Below are 27,036 nucleotides of genomic sequence, written 5' to 3'. Positions count from 1 at the left end.
ATCAACGGAAGTAAGTAATTTCGAAGTCAACTATATGCAAGCTTCCTGAAATTAAATTATTTCGTGAGAGGGAAGGTTTTCATTAAAGTTCAATTAAGTTAAAATCGTTCGTTATTATGTATTCACAGAGAAGACAGATTTCCTTGACTGTCTTGAATGTCTTGATTAGACTCCTTACTGTACGTTGTTGAAAATTCATTAGTCCCTGCCGAGAATTGTAAGACAGTAATAACGGCTCTCGACGATCTTTCTGTGTAGGAGGAGCTACAGATCTCTGCCGGTTGCTTGTAAATTGCTGGAAATAAGTCCGCCTGCTTAGCGGGGTGGTAACGTGCTCGCCTCCCATGCAAGCGAGCCTTTTCTCCGCTTGGGGATTTGGTATTGTGTTGTCCTCATTATCAATTCATCCGCATCACGGTCGCGCAAGTCACCCAATGTGGCGTCGAATGAAATAGGACTTGAACGTGGCTGCCGAACTTCCCCGAATAGGCGCCTCCCGGTCAACGATGCCATAAGCTCAATTCATTTCATTTGCTGGAAATATTTAGGATTTTATACAGAAGCTTCTGAAACTGATTCAGTGCAACTCATTTATCATTTGGTTCGACGATACGTAGCCGAACAGCAGATTACCTCAGTCATCGGTAAAAAAACGCCTCCCGATGTGTCCTATGAGCATGATGCAGATTCGTCAGCAAACATCACGAACCAGATGTCCGAAGGTCCTACAGAAGCCTAGCACATTTGTTCGTTCACTCTTCGAAATGCACCGTTTATAAAATGAAACTTGTTTAAATACCTTTTCAACACTATATTATATCCTTGAGGATAATTACAGTCTCCTCTCTTCAGTACTTTTAACGTCCGCCCCCGGTAACTGAGTGGTCAGCGCGACAGAATGTCAATCCTAAGGCCCCAGGTTCGATTCCTGGCTGGGTCGGAGGTTTTCTCCGCTCAGGGACATGGTGTTGTGTTGTCCTAATCATAATTATTTCATCCCCATCGACGCACAAGCCGCCAAAGTGGCGTCAGGTCGAAAGACTTGCACCCCGCGAACGGTCTACCCGACGGGAGGCCCTAGTCACACGACATTTACAGTTGGTACTTTTAACACCTTCATGTCCGCCCCGGTAACTGAGTGGTCAGCGCGACAGAATGTCAATCCTAAGGCCCCAGGTTCGATTCCTGGCTGGGTCGGAGGTTTTCTCCGCTCAGGGACATGGTGTTGTGTTGTCCTAATCATAATTATTTCATCCCCATCGACGCACAAGCCGCCGAAGTGGCGTCACATCGAGAGACTTGCACCCGGCGAACGGTGTACCCGACGGGAGGCCCTAGTCACACATAACACCTTCATCACAAAAGCAAAGCAAAATAAAATTTACTTTCATGGCGGACAACACTGAGTTATAATTCTGTTCAAGGATTGTACACGTCTATTCTCGATCGCATAGTGTGTGTCATCTATCTCTGCATTTTGCTTTGGATTTAGCTCTTTAAGGAGTAACTATAGTCAAAATAGTATAAGCATCTCTCTCACAGGTGGAATGCGGTACATAGCCGTATTTCAGAATTTATCGTTAAAGCAATAGCGAGTTCGTTGAACCCTCAGCTGGCCGGCCGCGGTGGTCTCGCGGTTCTAGGCGCGCAGTCCGGAACCGTGCGACTGCTACGGTCGCAGGTTCGAATCCTGTCTCGGGCATGGATGTGTGTGGTGTCTCTTAGGTTAGTTAGGTTTAAGTAGTTCTAAGTTCTAGGGGACTGATGACCACAGCAGTTGAGTCCCATAGTGCTCAGAGCCATTTTTGAACCCTCAGCTGATAGGGTTCTTAAACAGATATTATATAAAACATCGCACACCAGCACAGTCTCGCGAGTCGGAATATTACACCGCGTGGCCGTGTATTGCTGTTAATATACAACTAACACTGCTAGAAAAAATACAAAAAACAAACAAACCTGAGACAGAACCAAACAGCACTGAATGCAAGCACGAGGGTGAATAGTAATGCGGGCGTTACTGTTGTCAATAGCAAGTAACGTGAGTGTATGTAACAAGTTTTGCTTCCGACAAAGACATTTCGACCGTTGTGGAGATATTTTCAATGCGTTACACATACAAAGATAAATGGAAGTAATAAATCACTCTGTAACGAGCCGCTTATGCTAAAATATCCAGAAAATAGCCACAAACAATCTCCGAAATGTTGCCGGGGAATTTCGGGTTCACCGTTTATAGCCTCAGATTTATCCAAAAAAACAAAAAATGAAATTCGATTTTTAAGCATTATCCTAAGTTAACGGCAACGGAACGTAAGTAGTGCAGTTACGTTTTTGCTTGCAGTGGGACCTGGTATGCAGCCGGAAGCACCTGGCCGACGTGACGCAGTTCACTTTCATGTTGGGAGTTCTGCTGGGGACGGTAGTCGGTGGCGCAGCAGCTGACAGGTGAGCATTCCGCTATGTGATAAGGTTGACAGATAATCCGTTTTTAACGGATTCCTCCATTTTCTGATTTTAATTTCACCACTCCGTTTTTTCCATTTTTCTGCCTGAAATATGATTATCTCTGGTGAGAGACAATTTTTTTTTTTTTTTTTTAATTATACGTGCCAATGTTGGCCACAATTGAAAGCAAACCAAACGAAGATTGGTTCGAAAGTAGCACCCATCCGGTCCTCACTTGTAGCGCTTACCATTGGCATTGTTTGTATTCTGTGCTCACCATTTGCATTGTGTTCAAGCAAACGTCTCCATCAAGTTTACAGTCCGTAACACGTGGCATTCAGAAATGAGGGATAGCGAAAACGTTGTTTCAAAGACTCCTCCGAAGGAGAAAGAAAGATCTCAACATCAGCAGGTGTACTTGAAGCAGTGGGAAAAGTTACTTTCATGGATAAAACCGGGGGAAAATGAAGACAGGGCATGTTGCGTGGGGTGCAGGAAGAATTTTAACATTGTTCATGGTGGACAATGTGACCTCAAACAACATTCCCTGTATAAAGGACCTACACTGAAGGAAAGTTAAAGTGTAGGCAGTTCTAAACGCTCGAACTATTTTGTAAACTTAAATAAGAAAAATGAATGCGATGGTGTTGCAGCATGTGAACTGGATTTAGGTTATCATGCTGTAATGCATAATTTAAGTTATTCCAGCTTTGACTGTGGGAATAAATTACTATCCCATACATTCATCGATCCAATAGTTGCTTCAGAACTGAAATGTGGACATACGAAGGCAGAAGACCGAGCGAGGTGGCGCAGTGATTATCACACTGTACTCGCATTTGGAAGGACGATGGTTGAAAAGCTCATCCGGCCATCCAGATTTAGGTTTTCCGTCATTTCCCCAAATCGCTCCAGGCAAATGCCGGGGTGGTTGCTTTGAAAGGGCACGGCCAATATCCTTCCCCATCCTTGACACAATCAGAGCTTGTGTTCCGTCTCTAATGACCTCGACGTCGACGGGACGTTAAACTCAGTCTTCATTCTTCATGAAGGCAGGAGTGCTTGTGAAAAATGTGCTAGTTCCCAAGAGTGTTAAAGACTTTTTAGAAGTTTTAAACTGTCCAGAAAGGACTGCCAAATTCTTTTTTCTGGCAACAGATGCAACGAATAGAAACAACAGAAAACTAATCGAACAGTCTACAGGCGCACTGCAGGCCCATAGAGTTCAAAGGACATAATATTTCGGCGATCAGATATGTCGGAATCATCGGGCTTGCTGACGAACTGAGCTCCTGAGTGTTTATTGTAATTTAATGTAACGTAACTAACTTTCTTTAGCTTTTCATTCCCGTTCCTGAGAGTTCCTGAGGCTCTGTTGGCGCCTTAGCTTAGTTTATTCTGTTGGGCACATTTTATTGATCTTATAACTAAGGTGTGGGGGGTCTTCTATCTCCCAATTGGCAATTTATTTGGGGGAACTTGAGGGGACATTTCTGACATTCGTCTTACAGCCGAGGAAAAACTTCTAAAAACCCTGGCTAGTACTGTTGATGTTGCCACCTTATTTTGTTGGTCTTGACTATATTTGGGCCGTTTCCAGTACGGCTTCCATGTTTTGGCTGTGTGGCGGAATTGTTGGCGTCTTCCCTGTCGATGATTTCAGGTGTTGATAAGTAATAGAGTCTGTCGACTATCTCGTCTGTTTGTATACTTTGACTGATATCACCATTTCTTCTCTGACGACGTGCTCCGACAGAGTTTCTCTGTCGATCACCTTCTTTTTTTGGTTGCTCGGTCTGGGTCGCCCGTTCCTGATACGTTGACTGCATTGTTCGATATTCAACGTGTAGGATCGTCATCTTCTCTGGAACTTTATGTTTGCCTGGTTGTTTATTTTTTTCTTATAAGACGTTGGAGTACCTTTGTTGTTTGCTCGCTTGTTCGCCGTCTCCTTGGATGTGCTGCTCTCATGTGCGCTGGTTTGCGCTTCCCTAGTTTCCATTTATTGGCGTTGTTGCCAGCAGGGAAGTATATAGGGTGTCCCAGGAGGAGTGGTCAGCATTCAGCAACGTGACAGGAACGATAATTTGAAGGAAAAAACTTCGTATGGACATGTGCCCTATTCCGAATGGTTTCCGAGATACAACACATTTTATGAACATTGTTATTTATTTTCTGTATTATTCAATACATGGTCAGGTTTATGCATATACATATGCACAAACGTTAGTTAACATTACAATATGCATTATACAAAGTATCAATTGAAAAATGCATATTTTTAAGACATTCACACTCAGAACACACCACAGACAACTGTGCATTCAAAAGGCTAGTTTAATGGCAGGAAGACATACCAAGCAAAACGGTTGCAAACAACGAAGTGGACTAGGCTAGAAGAAAATGTCAAAGAGGTTGGGTGGATAAGACACACAGGTGTCCCACCAGCCCAAAAACAAATGTATATTAAATGCTTTTTTTAACAATGTCTGAAGAAACAAACATTAGTAAAAATCCTGCAGCTGTACTAAATTTACGAAATTCATTCTCAATTGTGGATTATTTCTGACATTAGCTGCACTATGTATGAGGATATTACCTTTTGGTGACACCTGAAAACTTTCGCCAGACTCGAACTCGGATTTACCACTCCGACTGTCCAAACACTCTTCCAGAACTGGCCGAAACTATCGTGTGTCATACTGTCTACAAACCCATCGCTCGAAACTTTGTTCGGATACCTGCAACGGTTTCATGAAGACAAACGTACTCAACGTTTGCATTACGATTGTTATTTTGATCGTAGAGGCTTGTGATACTTATTTTTAACAATGTCCTAAGAAACAGACATTGGTTCAAATGGCTCTGAGCACTATGGGACTTAACTTCTGAGGTCGTCAGTCCCCTACAACTTAGAACTACTTAAACCTAACTAACCTAAGGACATCACACACATCCATACCTGAGGCAGGATTCGAACCTGCGACAGTAGCGGTCGCGCGGTTCCAGACAGTAGAGCTTAGAACCGCTCGGCCACTCCGGCAAACAGACGTTGGTGACGATCTTGCAACTGGTAGCAGCGCTGAAAGGATTCAACCACTAGGGCCTTTAATATGTCGGTCACATTCTTTTCAATGTTCTCCAGAGTCCCAAAATGACGTCCTTTCAAGAATTTTTCAGTTTCGAAAAAAGTCACAATTACTTAGAAGATGTGAATAGGGGGGGCTGTGGGACAACAGGAATGCCTTTTCAGGCCAAAAATCCCGTGATGGGAGCGGTCGTTTGACATGGAGCATTCTCTTGTCTGCAATGTCCGGTCTCACTCGATTTACACTTTTCGTGGGCCTTTCAAGGACACCTTTGTGAAACTCTTGGTTGACACTTTATCCTGGAGGACTGATCTCACTTGAGCACGCAAACGTTCGACGTTTTCGTTGGTTTTTGACGTTGAAGGTCTCCCTGAGCAAGGTTCATCTTCAACGTGTTCTCGGCCTTCCAAAAATGATTTGTGTCAGCGAAAAACTTCTGTTCTTGGTAAGGAATGTTTCCCATAGACCTGTTACAACTTTTCAAAGATCGCACTCGCGGATTCCCCAAGTTTAACACAATACTTAATGGCATAACGTTGCTCTAAATACCGCTGTTCCGTTTTCGTAAAACACAACGAAAACACAACTCCTCTGATGGCGCCCTGAGGAATTTCTTGGAACTGAAGCTCGGACTGAGGGATGTACACAGCGGTCTACACAAGTAGGACAGCACAGCGTTGTCAGATCACCCGCAGTGTTCTCTGTCTCATTAATTCCCTCACACACCTCGGATGTCCACATGAAGTTTTTTGCATCAAATGAGCGTTCCCGTCATATCCCTGAATATTGATCATTCCTCCTGGGACACTGCAGCTGAATGGGGGATCATTCTATCGACGATACGGGCCACAAATAGAGAAATCTACTGACATAGCCACTTTGACAAAAGGTAGATTCTTATCAGTCGGTGCTTGGGAACGAACATCTCGAAAATGGCGAAGCTGGTCGGCTGGTCACGTGCTACCGTTGTGAGCATATATGGAAAGTTATTCAACGAAGGTGATACCACGAGTGGGCGACAAAGTGTTGGACGTCACACCTCATCACAGAACATCGAGGTGCGAGGTTTCCTCGCTCAGTAGAGCAGCGGGATTGATGGTGACTGACAGATCTGACAAAAGAGTACAATGATGGTGCATAGGCACAGATGTATTAAAGCACACCATTCAGCGCACATCCTTTATCATGAGAGGCAGTATTATCCTATGGGGGACATTGTAAGTAGCCTGTTTATGTGTTTGTATGTTGGCAGCGCTATGTAGTGCTCTGCATTAATAACTCTGACAATGCTGTGGCGCTCTGTAAGAGACTCTGTGGCTGGTCGGACTCGCAGTTGGAGGTGAACAGCCAGCAGTGATGGAAGTTGGGAGTGAGTAGTCAGCAGTGATGGAGATTAGACGTTAATAATTAGCAGTGTTGGAGGTTTGCAGTATTAGCGCGAGCGGACGGTCTGAATGTGCATCCGTCATGGAGATTTATTACTGATGATTATATAATTTTTTTTGAACTGGTTGTCACTTGATTAAGGTAAAATCGGGTAAATACATTGTTTGCTCTGCAACAAAATCTTTGGTTTGCTGCCGGCCGGAGTGGCCGTGCGGTTGTAGGCGCTACAGTCTGGAACCGAGCGACCGCTACGGTCGCAGGTTCGAATCATGCCTCGGGCATGGATGTGTGTGATCTCCTTAGGTTAGTTAGGTTTAATTAGTTCTAAGTTCTAGGCGACTGATGACCTCAGAAGTTAAGTCGCATAGCGCTCAGAGTCATTTGAACCTTTCCTTTGCTAACCACATGCCTATTAGTAGTTAGAGCCTTCAGTAGTTAGAATCTTTTATTTAGATGGCAGTATTGGTGCTTGGGGCATTGGTGTACTTCGTGTGATGAAGACTTTTGTGAGGCAAGTGGCTTGTGAAATGTTTAGGTTCTTGTTAGGATTTCTACTAATTCAAGGCCATTCTTTTGTATAAATTATTTGAAGTCAGGTTATCAATTTTAAAGCAGTCGGATCGCGATATCATTGAATATTGTGAGTAATTAATGAATAGACAAAGTTTGAGTTCTGTTTGTCAGGGCAAATTCTGTGGGTCAGTGTAGAAATGATGAGAATAACTAAAGAGAAAGTAGGCTCAATACGTCCAGTTTCACTCAGCAGTTAATGCAAGTTGACTTGCATTCAATTTCACTCAGCAATATAAGCTGTTGAAGTGAAAACTATTAAGTTTCAACATTTACTTCTGCTTCTTTTGCGACTGTGGTTGTAATCGAAGTCTCCGTGACAGTTGTGGACCACGTGAACGTTATTGCTAATCATCAGCATCCTTTTAAGTTTGATGTCTTCTACGGCGATGGCATCTCCCAACAGGATGACTGTCCGTGTCACAATGCCAGAATCATGCAACAGTGGTCTGAGCAGCTTGATAGTGAACTTAAAGATGTCTTTGTCGCCAAATTCGCCTGCTCTGATACCAGTGGAACACATCTGGGACGCTATCAGGTGCCAACTCCGCGTCCACGAATCACCGACTCTTTATTTACGGGGACTGCGCAGACAAATGGTGCACCGTACCTCCACAACCTAACAAGGACTTGTCGAATCCATGTCAAGCTCCATTGCTGCTGCATTGCTTTTAAAAAGTGGACCAAAAAGCTATTAAGCCAGTGGACATAATGTTTTGGCTCATCAGTGTATGTTCATTTATAGAAAAGAAATAAGAGAAAGTTTTTTATAATAAAAGGCACGCGAAGTGTTGTTGTGGTACAGAGTGATTCTTGGGGATTGGTGTAAGTGCTTTTCCTTTGGTCGCGTCGAGGACTCTGACAAATCTTAGGAACACGACCATTTGTAGTTGCCGTGCTGCAGCCTAGCATTGCTATGACTGTGTGTGTTGCAGGGGATTGGGGGGGGGGGGGGGAGGGAGGGTAGCCATGCGGTCTGAGGCGTCCTGTCACGGTCCGTGCAGCTCCCCACGTCGGAGGTTCGAGTCCTCCCTCGGGCCTGGGTGTGTGTGTTGTCCGTAACATAAGTCAGTGTAAGTTAGATTAAGTAGTGTGTAGGCCTAGGGACCGATGACCTCAGCAGTTTGGTCCCATAAGACATTACCACAAATTTCCAAAATTTGTTGCAGGTGGGGCCGCAAGAAGCCACTCATGTTCTGCATCGGGCTGCAAGTGCTGGCTAGCACGGCGGCTGCGCTGGCACCGTGGCTCCCTCTGTTCATCCTGTGCCGCTTCATCCTGGCCAACGCCACTGGAGGCATTCTCGTTATTGGTTTCGTCTTGGGTACGCATACAAGCCTTCAGTTTACCACTTGTAATATTAATGCCTCTTCGTCTCTCTTATTTATTTTATTTATTTATTTCCACGTCTAGTTCCGTAGGACCAAATTTAGGAGCAAATTTCCAAGGTCATGCAACGTGTCAGTATATAAAATTACAACATAGAAGTAATAACAGACAAAATAAAATGTTAATGAATCCAAAAAAGTCAAGCCATAAGTTTAAGTAAACGCAATCAACAATGTAACATAGGAATCAGCTTAATTTTTCAGGGAGCTCCTCAACAGAATAGAAGGACTGACCCATGAGGAAACTCTTCAGCTTCGATTTGAAAGCGCGTGGATTACTGCTATGATTTTTGACTTCTTGTGGTAGCTTATTGAAAATGGATGCAGCAGTATACTGCACACCTTTCTACTAAAGAGGTGTGGAAGTGCGATCCAAATGTAGATTGGATTTTTGGCTAGTATCGACTGAATGAAAGCTGCTAACTTTTGGGAATAAGCTGATATTGTTAACAAGAAGCGTCAGTAAAGAATAAATATATGTATGTATGTATACAGGGTGGTCCATTAATAGTGACCGGGCCCAATATCTCACGAAATAAGCATCAAACGAAAAAACTACAAACAACGAAACTTGTCTAGCTTGAAGGGGGAAACCAGATGGCGCTATGGTTGGCCCGCTAGATGGCGCTGCCATAGGTCAAACGGATATCAACTGCGTTTTTTTAAAATAGGAACCCCCATTTTTATTACATATTCGTGTGGTACGTAAAGAAATATGAATGTTATAGTTGGACCACTTTTTTCGCTTTGTGATAGATGGCGTTGTAATAGTCACAAACGTATAAGTACGTGGTATCACGTAACATCCCGCCAATGCGGACGGTATTGGCTTCGTAATACATTACCTGTGTTAAAGTGGACCGCTTACCAATTGCGGGAAAGGTCGATATCGTGTTGATGTATGGCTATTGTGATCAAAATGCCCAACAGGCGTGTGCTATGTATGCTGCTCGGTATCCTGGACGACATCATCCAAGTGTCCGGACCGTTCGCCGGATAGTTACGTTGTTTAAGGAAACAGGAGGTGTTCAGCGACATGTGAACGTCAACCACGACCTGCAACAAATGATGATGCCCAAGTAGGTGTTTTAGCTGCTGTCCGCTAATCCGCACATCAGTAACAGACAGACTGCGCGAGAATCGGGAATCTCAAAAACGTCGGTGTTGAGAATGCTACATCAACATCGATTGCACCCGTACCATATTTCTACGCACCAGGAATTGCGTGGCGACTACTTTGAACGTCGTGTACAGTTCTGCCACTGGGTACAGGAGAAATTACGGGACGATGACAGATTTTTTGCACGTGTTCTGTTTAGCGACGAAGCGTCCTTCGCCAACAGCGGTAACGTAAACCGGCATAATATGCACTATTGGCAACGGAAAATCCACGATGGCTGCGACAAGTGGAACATCAGCGACCTTGGCGGGTTAATGTATGGTGCGGCATTATGGGAGGAAGAATAATTGGCCCCCATTTTATCGATGGCAATCTAAATGGTGCAATGTATGCTGATTTCCTACGTAATGTTCTACCGATGTTACTACAAGATGTTTCACTGCATGACAGAATGGCGATGCACTTCTAACATGGTGAATGTCCGGCACATAGCTCGCGTGCGGTTGAAGCGGTATTGAATAGCATATTTCATGACAGGTGGATTGGTCGTCGAAGCACCATACCATGACCCGCACGTTCACCGGATCTGACGTCCCCGGATTTCTTTCTGTGGGGAAAGTTGAAAGATATTTGCTATCGTGATCCACCGACAACGCCTGACAACATGCGTCAGTGCATTGTCAATGCATGTGCGAACATTACGGTAGGCGAACTACTCGCTGTTGAAAGGAATGTCGTTACGCGTGTTGCCAAATGCATTGAGGTTGACGGACACCATTTTGAACATTTATAGCACTAATGTAGTATTTACAGGTAATCACGCTGTAACAGCATGTGTTCTCAGAAATGATAAGTTCACAAAGGTACATGTATCTCATTGGAACAACCGAAATAAAATGTTCAAACGTACCTACGTTCCGTATTTTAATTTAAAAACCTACCTGTTACCAACTGTTCGTCTAAAATTGTGAGCCATATGTTTGTGACTATTACAGCGCCATCTACCACAAAGCGAAAAAAGTGGTCCAACTAAAACATTCATATTTATTTATGTACTACACGAATATGTAATAAAAATGGGGGTTCCTATTTTTAAAAAAACGCAGTTGATATCCGTTTGACCTATGGTAGCCGGCCGCAGGTTAGAATCGTGCCTCGGGCATGGATGTGTGTGATGTCTTTAGGTTACTTAGGTTTAAGTAGTTCTAAGTTCTAGGGTACTGATGACCTCAGATGTTAAGTCCCATAGTGCTGAGAGCCATTTGAACCATTTTTGAACCTATGGCAGCGCCATGTAGCGGGCCAACCATAGCGTCATTTGGTTTCCCCCTTCAAGCTAGACAAATTTTGTTCTTTGTAGTTTTTTCGTTTGACGCTTATTTCGTGAGATATTGGGCCCGGTCACGATCAATGGACCACCCTGTTGAGAGATCAGTGTCAGAATACCCAGACTAGTGAACAGAGGTTGACAAGAGGTTCGCGAAGATACACCACTTATTGCCCCAACTTCCCGTTTCTGAGCCAAAAATGTCGTTTGAGAATGGGAAGAGTTACCCAAAACCATAAGGGAATGAAAATAAGCAAGTAGACAATTTTTCCTGTCGAACGATAACTTATTCAGATACCGTTCGAATAGTAAAAATAGCAGCAATAAGTCTTTTTGCAAGATCCTGAACGTGGGTTTACTATTTATCTGAACACCTAGAAATTTGAACTGCTCAGTTTCACTAATCATGTAACCATTCTGTGAAATTAAAACGTGGAGTTTTGTTGAATGGTGTGTTAGAAACTTGTTATCAAACATACAGGGGTTGGATAAAAAAAAGGAAACATAAAAAATGCACATATAACGACACCTAATATAGTGTCGGAAAACAAATAGCATTCAAAACAGCTTGAATTCGTCTCGGAATGGATAAATGCAGGTCCTATATGGATTTCGATGGAATTTTAAAATATCCACAGTAGCCAATAAGGAACAACTGATATGGAAGAGCCCAGAACACCCTTAACCTAATGAACATGTACAAAAAGAACTGGGAGATGTCACTTAGTAATCATCATATCATAAATAATCCTTCAAAGGCATTGCGAGGGTTCGACTTCCCAAGAAAAGACTGCACTAGACTCAACCGTATACGTATCGGCTACTCTAAATGCAAGACCACGATTTATAAGTGGGGACCTGTGGACAGCCCAGGTTGTGACTCTGGTGTACCGGAGATGACTCTGGACCACATCATAAAAGTGTGCCCCGTAAGAAAATGCGATGGATCAGCTGAGAACTTTATAGAAGCCGTACCTCATGCCACGAATTGGATACAAGGTCTAGACAAGGATATGTAGTCGCCATCTATGTGATACTTATTGCGTCCAATAAGTTCCTTTATATGGAAACACCAAAAACAAAACACATTACCATGTCTAATATGGTGTAGGAAAATCTTTGGCATTCAAAACAGCTTCCACTCGACACGGCAATTGAACACTAAAAGTACTGTATGGTTTTCATGAGAATCATATACCATCCTTCCTGCAAAATAGTGGCAAGTACAGGTAACGATGATGGAAGTGGATTGCAATCGCTCATACGTCTCTCCAAAACAAGACCACAAAGGCTCAATAATACTGAGATTTGGCGACTGTGGGGACCAGGAGAGATGCGACAGTGCATCCTAGTGCTCACAAAACCAGTCTTGGGTGATGCGAGCTGTGTGCACAGCATCATCACTGGGGAACAAACGTTGTACCATGGGATGGACCTGTTCAGGCACAGTGGTCACATAATCCTTGGCAGTAGTGCCACCTCGCAGAGTATGTATGGGGTCCATGGAATATCACGAATGGCCGCCCAAATCATCACCGGACCTCCGCCATTTTTCACTCTTGGCAGGTAAACTCGGTCAGAAGCTGGATACAGTGTGCAACAAGACTCATCCGACCAAATGACATTCTTGCATTGCTCCACAGACAAGGTTTTATGACTTCGGGGCATTTGCACCACTGACGTGTGGGACAAGATTTCCAGTTCGCCTTGTAGTTCCCTGCTTATGAAGCTCCCTTCGTGTTGTTTTGGTACTGGCAAGACTCCCGAATGCGTCGTTCAATCCCGCAGAGTCTTCTGCAGCCGTCGTCTTCCTGTTTTTCGTCACAATCCTCTTCAGCGACCGTTTGTCACGACCCCTGAGCACGTGTGACTTAGCAATTGATAGCCGGCCGATGTGGCTGAGCGGTTCTAGGCGCTACAGTCCGGAACCGCGCGACCGCTACGGTCGCAGGTTCGAATCCTGCCTCGGGCATGGATGTGTGTGATGTCCTTAGGTTAGTTAGGTTTAAGTAGTTCTAAGTTCTAGGGGACTGATGACCCCAGCAGTTGAACCATTTATCCTTAAAAGTATCGAAAGGTTAATATTAAACATCGGTTAATGACGAATCAAAGCATAATAGAAAGGTACAGAGAAGCGTCGACAGCGTTAGCAGCAGTAGCAGTTGGCTGATACACAGTAATTTAGTTTAGTTTCTGTTTATTTCACTTACTTCTGCGAAGGAGTAAAATACACCAATAAGCCAAAACATTATGACCACTGCCAACCGCGACGTTGGATGACGTTGGATGACGTCTGGTGGCGTTGCAGGCATGTGACGCGGTAACAACAATAGGCAAGCGGAGCAGACAAGCACTGGGGATCACCCTAGCAAAGATATGGGCTGCAAATGAGGAAATCAACTGAGATAACCGACACTGACGAAGGCTAGATTATTATTGCGCAGAGCCTGTGAACGAGTATCTCGAAAACGGCGAAGCTGGTCAAATGTTCACGTGCTACTGCCGCGAGCATCTATGCAAAGCGGTAGAAGGGCAATGAAACTACCACTAGGCACTAAATGGTTGGACGTCCACGACTCTTCACGAACATAGGGTTCGGAGGCTTGTCTGCTCTGTAAAGTAGCATAGATGGTGATTTGTGGCATCTCTGCCAAAAGAACACATTGCTGGTACACGCACAAGTATTTCTGAGCACTCCGCTCATCGTACGTTGCTAAACTTGGAACTCCACAGCAGACTACCCCCACGTGTTCACAACTTGAATCAACGACATCGTCAATTACGCTTGCAGTGGTCACGGGTGACGGGACTATTGGGATTCGACTGTCAGTCAATAGCAAAGTCAGCTCTTCGGGTAAATTACATTTTTGCTACACTAGGTCGATGGTCGTCTTCACAACGCCACCATCGAGGTGAACGGCTGTTCAAAACATGCAGCGCACCCACGGACACATACTAAAGTGCGCGTCATTTATGTTGGCGGCCGAGTTTAGGTTCGTTCTGCGCATCTGACGTCACAAAACACAGTCAGCCAATGAACAGAGAAGGACGTTGCCACATCTCGACTGCAGTGCAGAGCATGGACGAGTGTCTTCAGTTTTAGAAACGTTCAGTCATAAATAAAGTAATAGAACAAAAGCAATGTCTTGATAGCAGACATTCTTTTATAGAAAGTTTGGAAAAAGCATTCTTTATACCAATTGCTTCATATTCTATTAATTAATTAAACCAAACAAGCAATAAGACTCCTAATTCAGGCGATAGCAAGGAAAAGTGTTTGTATCACTCTCACGAACCGCTTTTTCGTAATAAAGAACAGCGGTAATTGTTTATTTCCTATTGTACTGCGACGAAGCGTGAGTAGTTCATAGTCATACCAACAGTGTTTGTCAGTATTTTGCGTGACGTGTTATAGTCCTCATGGAAAATGGAGTCGGACGAGGTGCGTTAGCGTAACTGCTAAGGTGTTGGGTTGCTATGTGGAAGGTTATGAGTTCAAACCTTGTGTGGTGCTTAATATTTTCATTATTTAAAAACAATATCGAAGTGCCTTGCTTCACGAATTATATTCGTTTGAATGCAATTTTTTGAAATTTCTAGTGCTTTGTCTCTTCATTAACTCTTTCGCTGCTGCAGACACGTGCTCGCCGCATTCCGCGCTGTGCGCGATTTTGTCATCACTACACTGCTCGCCTGTGCAGACACATGGTGTTCCCACTGCTTTGACGCACTTATCATTCGATTTCACAAAAACTATTTGGCCCAAAAATTTGATTTTTACACGTCTTCTTGACTGATACCTTGCCCCCATAAATGGCCTAATTTTGTTTCGATGTTCAACGCAGTTATTATGCAGCATTAAATGTAGTAAACCATTGCACGAAATTTTGAAGAGTTTGCAGAGGTAGAAGTCCATAGCGTATACTTTCCGTATGGTCGATTTTAGTTGCTACAATGTTGAGAATGAAATGTGGACAAGATACCTAAATTTCATATAAAATTTACTGCATAACAATATCTCATTTAATTTAAGACGACATAGGTGTCGTATGTAATATTGAGAAATATTCCGTCTTACGCGACTGTAATAAAAGTATTAATTACACTGGACGCGTTTGGCTTTATTTTAAAGCACTTCAATCAAGGAAAGGTATGGCACATACACAATGGTACTCATGTTTTCTTTCTTGTTTTTGTTCGACAGTCGCAGTTTTACCAATAGTACTGAAATATATTCCTTTTCTGCAACTGTAATAAGGGGCTTATTTATACCAGACGCGTTTCTCTCTTTTGAAGCCTCTTCAGTGGACAGTATTTTGTCTCCTCCATTGCCAAGTCACCTTTCGTAATTTGTGCTGCGGTAACACAATATTCAACGTTTGTGTTGGCAGATCAGTGTTTTAGCAAATAAATGATGTTTGTGTGTGCCACACACAAAAATTATATTTGACATAGCTCAGAGCACTTCACTGATAGACGGTATATTCAAGTCCTAATGTTTTTGTAAGTCCACAGTTTTGTTTAATGTATTTTGTCTACTTCCTTTTGATTGATTGAAGTGCTTTAAAATAAAGCCAAACGTGCTCAGTGTAAATAAAACTTTTGTTACAGTCGCGAAAGACGGAATATTTCTCAATATTACATACGACACCTATGTGGTACTTAAATGAGCTATTGTTATACAGTAAATTTTATATGAAATTTAGGTATCTTGTCCACATTTCATTCTCAACATTGTGGCAACTAAAATCAACCATACAGAAAGTATACTCTATGGACTTTTACCTCTGTAAACTCTTCAAAATTTCGCGCAATGGTTTACTATATTTAATGCTGCATAATAACTGCGTTGAACATCGAAACAAAATTAAGTAATTTATGGGGGGGAAGGTATCAGTCAAGAAGATGTGTAAAAATCTAATTTTTGGGCCAAATAGTTTTTGTGGAATCGATTGATAAGAGTGTCAAAGCAGTCGGGACACGATGTGTCTGCACAGGCGAGCAGTGCAGTGACAAAATCGCGCACAGCGCGGAATGCAGGGAGCACGTCTTTGTAGCAGCGAAAGGGTTAATGCGGCCGTGGTGGCTTTACTTCATGAACTGCGCGCTCTCCCCTAAACGTAAGCTTGCGAACTATGCTATACTATGGCGCTGCTTCTATTGGCGCGTGCGTCGTGTGCAACTGGCAACGCAGCAATCTCCCGCGTCTGGGCGGGCATGCGCGAGCCGCCAACATAAAAGAATTGAACTATAGTGGAAGCAGTATTATGCTACGGGAGACATTCTCCTGCGCTTGCATGGGACCTGTGGTAGTAATCGAAGACACGCTGACAACTACGAACCACCTGCATTCTTTCATGCTTGGTGTCTTCTCCGGCGGTGATGTCATCTTTCAGCAGCATAACTGTCCGTGTCTCGGAGCCAAAACTGTGCTACAGTGATTTGAGGAGCGTTACAGTGAACTCGCGTTGATATCTCGGCGACCAAATTCGCCTGATGTAAATCCCACGGAAACCATCTGGGTCGCTGTCGGGCGGCTTCACCGCGTACGCAAATCAGAGGCCCGTTATTTACGCCAATTATGTGACCTGTGCGTACACATACACATACCGCCACAAACCTACCAACAAACTGTTGCATCCCTGATACGCTGTATCAGTGATGTATTTCGTTCCAAAGAGTGACAATCAAGCCATTAAGCGGGTAGTCATAATGTTTTGGCTCATCAGTGTATACCTATGCATTTTTTGTTTTGACGTAAATCTTAGTTCATGTCCTTGTGCGAGGAGGCTTCCCCCCGCAATTTGCCGCCGCCAAAAGTGCTACATCACGTGACAACGTTTAAATTTCGTGTTAGTACACAGCATATAGTTTAGATCAGTGCATTATTTCCTGCAGTAGCTTTTGTGTAAGCAGAGTTTCCAGTAAAAAGCAACTGTTACTACATCCATTTTCAGTAGACAGAGTTCTTTTCTAAGAGCCTGTCGTCTCAGGCTATGGTAAGAACTCTGCAGAGCAGGCTTTATCGTTTGTTTATTCTCCTCGTTATATTTTGCGTTCATTCCAGCCTCAGTAGCGCCACAGTTCGGTAACTGACTCTTTTTCGGGGGTCTGTTCGTACTATTTTAGTTACCCCTGACTGCTCTGTTTGTATTTTTGGGACCTTATACCAATCTTTCACACGGTACGATATGGCTAGGGACTGTGCTTGTTGAGAGCACACCAAAGGAGAATTGACTGCTGTCCGTAAACAGCTTGAAGCAGCACTGGCTACAGTCGACAAGCTTTCTGGCTAATTCTCAAAGCTGTGGCGACATCGGGGCGCCGGTGGCGACATGTGCGTCACCTTTGGTGCCGTTGGAATTCACAGGTGACCTGGTTGTCACTGCGTCTTCTGTCACGTAACATCTGACGAGTCCGTCCTCACACGAGAATGAGTGGTGGGATAGCTGCGCGGTCTGGGCCGCCTTGATACGGTTCGCACGGCTTCCCCCGTCGGATGTTCGAGTCCTCCCTCGGGCATGGGTGTGTGTCTTGTCCTTAGCGTAAGTTAGGGGAATTGCATGCAAGGTCGAAAAGAATGTCAGTGCCCACTCGGTGTGGTTGCCAGGGGGGTCTCGTCCATTATGTGGAAGAGGTCCTGCCGGAGGCTATCGAGCGCACTGTGTGAAATTGTGGCACATGTCGGTCCAAATGATGCCTACTGCTTGGGTTCTGAGGCCGTTCTTGGTTCCTTTCAGCGGATGGCTGATTTGGTGCGGGCACCTAACATCGAATGCAGGTTGCAGGCTAAGCTGGCTATTTATAGCATCGTACCCAGGGTCGATTGCTGTCCTGTGGTTTGGAGCAGTGTGGAAGCTCAGACGACTCTGCGACGGTATCGAAAGCAAAGTTCTCCACCTCCACTATAGAGTGGAGAATTGTATGGTTCCCCTTAATAGGTCTGGCGTGCACTACACGCAGGAACCGGTTACTTGGGTAGTAAGGAACGTGTGGCGTGCACATGGCGTTTGTGTTAAGTCTGAGAACCACCCCCTTGGGATCAGAGACAAATTGCTTGCCAAAATCGATGTTACATAAACCACAACGCTCTTAGAGAATTCTCGTCCTTGCATATCGGATGTAGAAAAAGTTATAAGGATATTAGCATCCAATGATAGGTCCCAGAAACAGTATCGTTTATTGAAGGTTATAATGCCCAGATGGTATCAGGAACAGAATGATGGTTGAAACCAGAAGTGAACAGCAACGAAATCCTAAGTTTTAATTGGAATATTTGTCGCAAGGAAAGGTTACTCGCCAGTGGCGGTGGCATATTTATTGTAATAAAGAACTAGATAATATCTGTCGAAGTTATCAGAGTTTCCGAATGTGAATTAATTTGGGTGAAATTAAGCATTAAACATTGGTCAAAAATGGTAATCAAATGCTTTTATAGACCTTCTGGGTCAGCAGCTGTAGTGATAGAGTGCTTCAGAGAGAACTTGCAGAATATCGTTAGTAATTTTCCTGATCATATTGTTGTAATGAAGGGTAACTTCAGCTTGGCTGATATAGATTGGGAAAAAAATGAAATGAGCGTATGGCATTGATGGCCGGGAGGACCCATCCGGAGAAGTTCGGACGCCGAGTGCAAGTCTTATTTCAGTTGACGCCACATTGGGCGACTTGCGTGCCGGAGATGAGGATGAAATTATGATGAGGACAACACAGCACCCAGTTTACGACCACATAAAATCCCCAACCCGCCGGGAATCGAACATAGGCCCGCTGCATGGGAGGCAAGCACGTAACCACCCAGCTAAGCAGACAGACTATAGATTGGGAGTGTCACGCTATCACAATTGTTGCCAGAGGCAGGGATTAGTGTTACTGTATTCTGAATGTCTTGTCCGAAATCTACTTCTAACGCATAGTTGGAGAACCATCTCATCAAGATTAGGTTGGGTTGTTGTGGGGGAGGAGACCAGACAGCGAGGTCATCGGTCTCATCGGATTAGGGAAGGACGGGGAAGGAAGTCGGCCGTGCCCTTTTAAAGAAATCATCGCGGCATTTGCCTGGAGCGATTTAGGGAAATCACGGAAAACCTAAATCAGGATGGCCGGACGCTGGATTGAACCGTCGTCCTCCCGAATACGAGTCCAGTGCTCATCAAGGTAACCGCGACATCTAGCAAATGTTTCGCGACATCAGACTGAACTATATTATCCGGCGTCTGTGGCCGAGCGGTTCTAGGCTCTGCAGTCCAGAACCGCGCTGCTGCTACGGTCGCAGGTTCGAATCCTGCCTCGGGCATGGATGTGTGTGATGTCCTTAGGTTAGTTAGGTTTAACTAGTTCTAAGTCTAGGGGACTGATGACCTCAGATGTTAAGTCCCACAGTGCTTAGAGCCATTTTTTTAACTATATTAAAATTCCTACAACTGGGGTCCTATTCATTTTTTCTCTAGGACTAATATTTTCCACGTTACAGCGGTTGGAAAATCCGCATATTATAAAAATAGTGTTTTAATGGTATAAAAGTAACGTATGTTGTTGAATAACGTGGGTTAGGAATAAATATAAAATAACAAGTTTCTTTGTGTGGCCATCCTCCGCAGCAAGCATATAAATACTTGTATTGTAAATAAAACTGCCTTTTCCTGTTGCTAGTTACTTTATTTATCGTATCCCACACGCGTTTCGCCTTCTCCTGTTCTAAGGCATCATGTAATGGAGTCGCAATATTTACGTTGTGAAAAACAGTGTACAACGAAATAGTTGTATCGAGTAACAAAAGAACAATAGTCCATCACATAAAAGAGTGAGAAACATGGTGAACAGTGGGTGGAAGGCGAGAACACAAAGGTGTGATTATATGGCAGTGATGAAAGTGGTAGTGCGACCCCTAGACCAGATGTGAGGAAACGCAAATCAGCAAATCGTAAATAATTACTTTTTTTTACAAAAACGTCGCGTAGTGAACTGTTTAATAATCTGAAACTAACAAAACTGTATCGTTATAGATCCCACTGATGATGCCTTAGAACAGGAGAAGGCGAAACACGTATGGAATACGATAAATAAAGTAACTAGCAGCAGGAAAAGGCAGCTTTATTTACAAAACAAATATTAAATATTTGTACCATATGTAACAATGGAGCCTCTCCCCCCCCCCCCCCCCCCCCTTGGATTTCGTGGTAAGTGGGCCCAGTGGAGAGCCCGTCAAAAATTGATCAAGCATGAAAACAGGAAGAAGGTGTACTGGACTCTGAAAAAAAAAAGCAAAATAGAAACAGTGAACTGTCAAATAACAAGAACAAGAAGTACAATGCAGAGTAATGGCGTCATAATTAAGTGGTTATCGTGTTGGATTACCATGCGGGCGAGCCGGGTTCCAACCTCGCTCTTATCTTTTTTCTTTTTTTCGCTGTTCGATTTATTCAAATTTGTGTCTGTGTCGTACTATGACGACAAAGCGACAAATCAACCGAATCCTCCACCGGCAAACACGTTTGGTATGTCACAGATATGCATTAGTGACAGTAGTGTGTCATATGATAGGAACCTCTTGTCGATGCACTTAACTTGTACGACTAGTAAGTGAGTAAGATATGCCTCCGTGCCCGATTTGGTGTTCGTACTAATGTCAATGTGATTATTCCCAAGGAAATGATGAAAACCTAATAGCGTGTGCCATAGGCTGCAACAAATGAACGCAACAATTTCACAATCACACAAATTTTCTCTATACTCCGTCAAAACATATGTTTTTAACGTTTTTGAAGTTGCGTTCCATTTTGGAAGTCTTAACTCTTGAATTCCTTTGTTATAGTTCACACCCGTTTATTTGTTGTTTTTATTTCTGTGAGACATCTATATGGTATCTCGCCCGCTCTCACTGTTCATCACATTTACTTGCGATAGTAAGGTATTCTTACCACATGAGTCATATTCTATAACTGATAAAAAAGAAAAAAATAATTGTATGAAGAAGGTTTGTTACAGGCTCGCCCGCGCTGTAATCCAACACCATAACCACTTAAGCACGACGCCATTTTCCTTCCCCACTGCTCTACATTGCTCTTCTTGTTCATGGACCTTTCACTGTTTCTATTTTGCTTTTTTTCACATTCCAGCACACCTTCCTGTTTTCATGCTTGATCTGTGTTCAGTTTTTGACGGCCTGTCCATTGGGCCCTCTTACCACCAAATCCGAGGGGGGTGCGATGGGGAGTTTCCCTTGTTAGTGCAGTAGATCCGTATTAAGGGACAGATTCTGTTCTGGGTTGTAAATGGGTGGAAAGGTGGGAATGCATGTTAGAATTGTGACGAAAGGAAGTCATGCACATCCTTCCTTCACAGGTCTACAAAATGAAGAGCGAGTAGGCACTTCCCCATTCTCTCTAGCGCACTGCGTCACAAAAAGCAACTACTGCGTGTTTCACATACTTTTACCGACCCTTCCGGAGCTTGCCTTATGCGTCACTTGCGACGTGTTTATTTTCCACGACGTGTGTTAACACTACATTGAATACAGATATGAGAAGCCAATTAGACAAACACAAGAAATGCATACGGACAGATTCTGCACATTGTTCTACACTGCTATAGTGGAAACAGATACTTAGTCCTCTTGTACGACAGCTGTAGCGTGCTTTCAGGAAAGGCAACTTCTCCCACCATGAGTGCTACCCGCTTTTTAAGTTTACGGACAGACAATGGTGGATTTGATATTTTTGCTCCCCTAGGCACACAGTAAAATATGCGCCCCTCAAGAAACATATTTTAAATAATAACTACATAGTTTTTAAATCATGATGAATGTCCTGTAAGTTGATAATAAAACTCACATTATAACTGAAATGTTTAAAACTAGTATTACAAAATAAACAAAACTCACCAGTCAGCAGAGTTTGCTTCTGGCTATAATGGCAGCAAACAAGTGAATCATATCGTCATAATTGAGACGGTCATCAGTTATGAGGTCAGTTTCAGTCTGAAGCATACACAAGGCATTCAATCTCTCCTCAAACAAGATAGAACGCTGGTATGATTTCAACCTTTTAAGAGCCGGAAACGAGCGTTCTGATGGACAGTTTCTAAGTGTCGCACTTAGAAACATTCTAAGAGTAATGTCAACATTCGGAAACATGACTTTAACCGCTCCTCACAAGATTTCAATACTGTCGCAAGATGTGTGCTTTCACTTGGGAAGGAAGATTCTAAATGGGTTTCATTTGACGCTTGGAGTTTTGCTGCGCATTCAGATGTAACGTGTGGTGAACTGTTCTTAAGTTTGCGGAAAAGAAAGGAGTCTAACAATGTTTTATAACTTTCCTTCCCCGTCACTAATTCAGCGTACATGTTGTCGAGTATCGCGAAAAATGTTGCTACCCGAAATTTCTCGTAAAGCGTCTGAGGAACATCTTCAGCGCCCACTTCTTCATCAATATGAAGTTTGCCTTTACTTGATCTTTTATATCTTCAAATATCAGTCATAATCTCCATGGATTTATTTTCATAATAGTCGAACATGCCACGAATAGAGCTAATAAACGCTACAAGTGATTCATACAATTCATGCACTACTTCAGTATCGATAACTACGTTTTGCAATTTCACATTTACACTATTAAATCTCTGGAATATGTCTCTCCAAACTGTTATCATGAACACTGTTTCCTGTCCACTGAGTTGATTCAGTAAAGCTAACGCCTCATTTCGCGCAAGTGGTTTCTCGCAGGTATTATTGGTAACATGTGTGAGGGCATTGTTAACGTTCTCTGAATTTTCATTTAGACTTACACATGCTTCCTCACTTGCTGACCAACGTGTGTTTGATAAACTTTTAGCTGTTTGGCTCCCTGGTTTTATGAAAGAAGTTGATCCCAGCGTTGTGTAGAATCAAAGAAAAAATTATAAACGTTTTGCTCTAAATTGAAAAATGGAAACGCTTCCTGACAACAGCTTGCAGCAGTAGCGCCAACTAAATTCAAAGAATGTGTTGCACAAGGCCCATAATGCGTTTTCGGATTTCGTTCTTCAATGTGTGCCTGCAAATCGATGTAGGCTCCTGACACGTTGCTTGCATTGTCATGTGACTGGCACCTACAGTCGGTAACATGGAAATGAGCGTTTGGCGTCATTGGCCGGGAGGCCCCCTGCGGGCCACGTCCGGCCGCCTTGGAATTTGTAGACAGGACTTTCAGTAAGATCTCAACTAGGTTTTCAGACTTGTGTCCTGCGTTTGGTAAAAACAGAAGAAAACTTTCAACAGACTTACCACTACCGTTCACATATCTTAATAAGAACGATAACTGATGGATATGTGAATGCACGCAGTAGAATCTACTATTATAGAGAAGTATTTGGCCTGTTTGATATCACTTACGATAATTCTTTTTACTCGTTCATAAAGCATCTCTATTAGTTCATCACTGATTCTTGAAGGTAAATAACTTGTGTATCCCTGCCCCGGATTTCCATATCATTCCGTGTACTCTACGAGAAAAGAATGGAACACAGTTCGAAAAATGGTTCAAATGGCTGTGAGCAGTATGGGACTTAACATCTGTGGTCATCAGTCCCCTAGAACTTAGAACTACTTAAACCTAACTAACCTAAGGACATCACACACATCCATGCCCGAGGCAGGATTCGAACCTGTGACCGTAGAAGTCGCCCGGTTCCGGACTGAGCGCCTGAACCGCTAGACCACCGCGGCCGGCCACGGTTCGAACAGAGACATCATAAATTGACCGTTATGTAATGAACAGATTTTTAACGTGTCCAATTAGGGGAAGTCCACGACTTTTTAGCTTCAAACTACTGCAAACATCCTTTTCAACACATTGCGCCAGTACATATTTTCTGTGCAAACATGTGACTCGAAATGGTTTTCTACCGTTCCAAGTGATTTTTCTTCTTGTTAAAAGTGATAACTCAAAATTTTTGTGTTCAAATGAATTTTCATGATGAGATAAAATACTAGAAATATTTATCCAATCTGGAATGCCAATAGCAGCAGTCGCGATCTTACCTCCGAACAATTTACATAGTGCACAAAAAATAGCACCGATGCTACAGTACACTAAGTAATAACGCCGAGTTGATTCACCATTTAAAACTTACGATAAAATAAATTTATGTTCAGATACCTGGTTTTACCGCCTTTTGACCTTAATGTGTTAGAAAAATATGGTTAATGCCACGGTGTGAAAGAATATCGATTGCTGATTCATTAATACATTATTCTGCAGGATCGTCACTAACGAGGCTATTTCTTTTTGTGATATGTGATTCTACGCTTAGGTTTTTGTGAGACTCGTAAAATGTTCAAATGTATGTGAAATCCTATGGGACTTAACTGCTAAGGTCATCAGTCCCTAAGCTTACACACTGCTTAACCTAAATTATTGTAAGGACAAACACACCCATGCCACTCGAACCTCTGCCGGGACCAGCCGCAAAGTCCATGACTGCAGCGCATTATACCGCTCGGCTAATCCCACGCGGCTGCGAGGCTCGAATTCAGAACAATTTGTTTTTCTTCATTTGTAACTGTTGTTTCGTTCGCATTTACTTCTTTCACTACAGTTGTAGTGCTAGATCTATAATCAGTACTGCCTGAAGTCGAATCAGCAACATTTTTTGTGAAAAATTTGTCTACTCTGGCAAGCATTTTTAGAACATTAACTTCTAGTTTTCGATTTTCATTTGCTAATTTCCGAAATGCCTCCCCACTTAATTTTTCCCCTTTGTTTTCGTCACACTTATTCATGTTAAAGACATTTACGAAATTTTCAACCAGCACCAACATAACAGAAAATAAGTTTGCGAATAAGAAGCATCCAGTTGAAAATCGTACCACACGGCACACGAGTACAAAGCATTTTACTTTAAATATGACAGTGATCAAATGACTAGATTGGATTACTTGACCGAAATTTGCTATGAAATAAAACCGTGAACGGCAATACAAAATAATTTAATTTCATTGTCGCCTCTTTCTCTATCCTCAATGAACAGAAGTTAGACACCGACTGCAGACTCGGAATAACAACGTTTCAAGGCGCGTATTTTCGATTGTCGTCCTGATAGTTTGCTTTAAAATATTAGTGAACAATTTCATAAACACGATTCCAGATGGAAATTGTGTGTTTGATTTTCCATTCAGTCACCAAGTAAACTAATATCATTTCAAAGCTTGTATTGTCGATTATCATTCTTACGGCTTGTTTAAAATATCAAGCTATCTCACGATATCAACAATTTTTGTCATTTGTAAGTGCAGTTATTTTAAAACATAAAATGTAAAAATAAATACAATGCAAAAAATGCCGACATCTAAGGCTGCCGTCCCTAGATCCGTGCCTCGTGAGCTTACAGTAGAACCTCGGACTGGGTGCGAGGCTGAAACGCTAAAAATGTCGGATTATCAGAGGAACGCTTTTATTGACCCACAACATCCCAATACAGGAAAATACAGCTTTAATTTTCGACTAGAAATACTGTCTGAAATATTGTTCCATGTTACAGCAGTAACAAAACGAAATGAAAACGTTCACACATCAGAATGTCTTACATGAAAATGTGATGTACAGTAGTGCCTGTACTGTAGAATACGGCTGTATTGTACGGTAAGAAAATGGTACTTTGGTACTTTGAGTGTAAGTTTTACTTCTTTATTTACCTTATTGTAGCACTGCGTTGACGCAGAACTGATTTGCACTTACTTGTTTAGATCATGAGCTATCACACGGTAAGAAATGTTCGGTTCCTAAATAGGACAAAAAGTATAACGTTCTTTTGCTTAGCAGACGACAGTCTTGATTTTGCCGCGATGTTCCGCCATTTCCTAATCCGCAAAACGTCTATATGGGTAGACGTAGAGCTTTCTTCGATGTGCAGGGAGGGCCATATCAAGTGCATTTTTAGCATCTGTATGTGATACTCAAAGGGTAGGTTCATTTTCTTCGTTTTCGGCGTCACCCTTCTCGTTCTCGTCTGTTTATGGAGCTACAGCGTCAAGAAGATGGCCGTCAGTTAATTCTGCTTCCATTGTGCAGTCAACGTCAGCCGTACTGACCCACTCACTTACGTTACTGGCTTCAACGTCCGGTTGTAAAGACAGCGTCAAATGCTTACGTTTAGTTGATGCCATAATTTAGTTTTACACATTTTAGTATGTAGGAAGAACACTGTCACAAATTTATAAAACAAATGAGTGCGCAATAGCACTTATAGATCGAGTTAATTGGAAATTTGTGGTAAGGTCTGTGGGACCAAACTGCTGAGGTCATCGGTCCCTAGGCTTACACACTACTTAATCTAACTTAAACTAACTTACACTCAGGACAACACACACACCCATGCCCGAGGGAGGACCCGAACCTCCGACGGGGGAAGCCGTGTGGACCGTGACAGGATGCCTCAGACCACGCTGCTACCCTTCGCAGCTTGATCGAGTTACAAACAAGTTGGTTTAGACTAAACCTGATCGAACTATCGCAGCGAGCAGCTGTCAACTGCCTGCTGATCCATAAGGTAGACGGTGAGTCATCGATAAGTCCAGGCCAGACACCGGAAATGGGATGGTCGAATTAAGCGGAGAGTCGGACCATCCGAGGTCGGATTATCGAGGTGCTACTGTTTATGTAAATCAGCCGCTACAGACAGACTATGTCTTCCCAGCATTTCCTGTCCAGTCCTCTCATATTAAAAGAC

At 43.1% G+C, this 27,036-nt stretch overlaps 1 protein-coding gene across 1 annotated transcript in view; it reads left to right on the top strand.

Moving 5' to 3' along the window:
- The window catches only part of LOC124556445 (organic cation transporter-like protein), a 201,285-nt gene that overhangs the window by 84,336 nt on the left and 89,913 nt on the right, over positions 1 to 27,036 (top strand). The window contains exons 4-5 of the mRNA XM_047130395.1: positions 2,345 to 2,448; positions 8,663 to 8,817. Coding sequence (XP_046986351.1) covers positions 2,345 to 2,448; positions 8,663 to 8,817 — 259 coding nt within the window. The remainder of the gene's footprint in view (positions 1 to 2,344; positions 2,449 to 8,662; positions 8,818 to 27,036) is intronic.

The sequence above is a fragment of the Schistocerca americana genome, chromosome X (genome assembly GCF_021461395.2).
Source record: "Schistocerca americana isolate TAMUIC-IGC-003095 chromosome X, iqSchAmer2.1, whole genome shotgun sequence".
In the NCBI taxonomy this organism is placed as follows: domain Eukaryota; kingdom Metazoa; phylum Arthropoda; class Insecta; order Orthoptera; family Acrididae; genus Schistocerca; species Schistocerca americana.
This window is presented reverse-complemented; position numbering and strand designations above follow the sequence as displayed.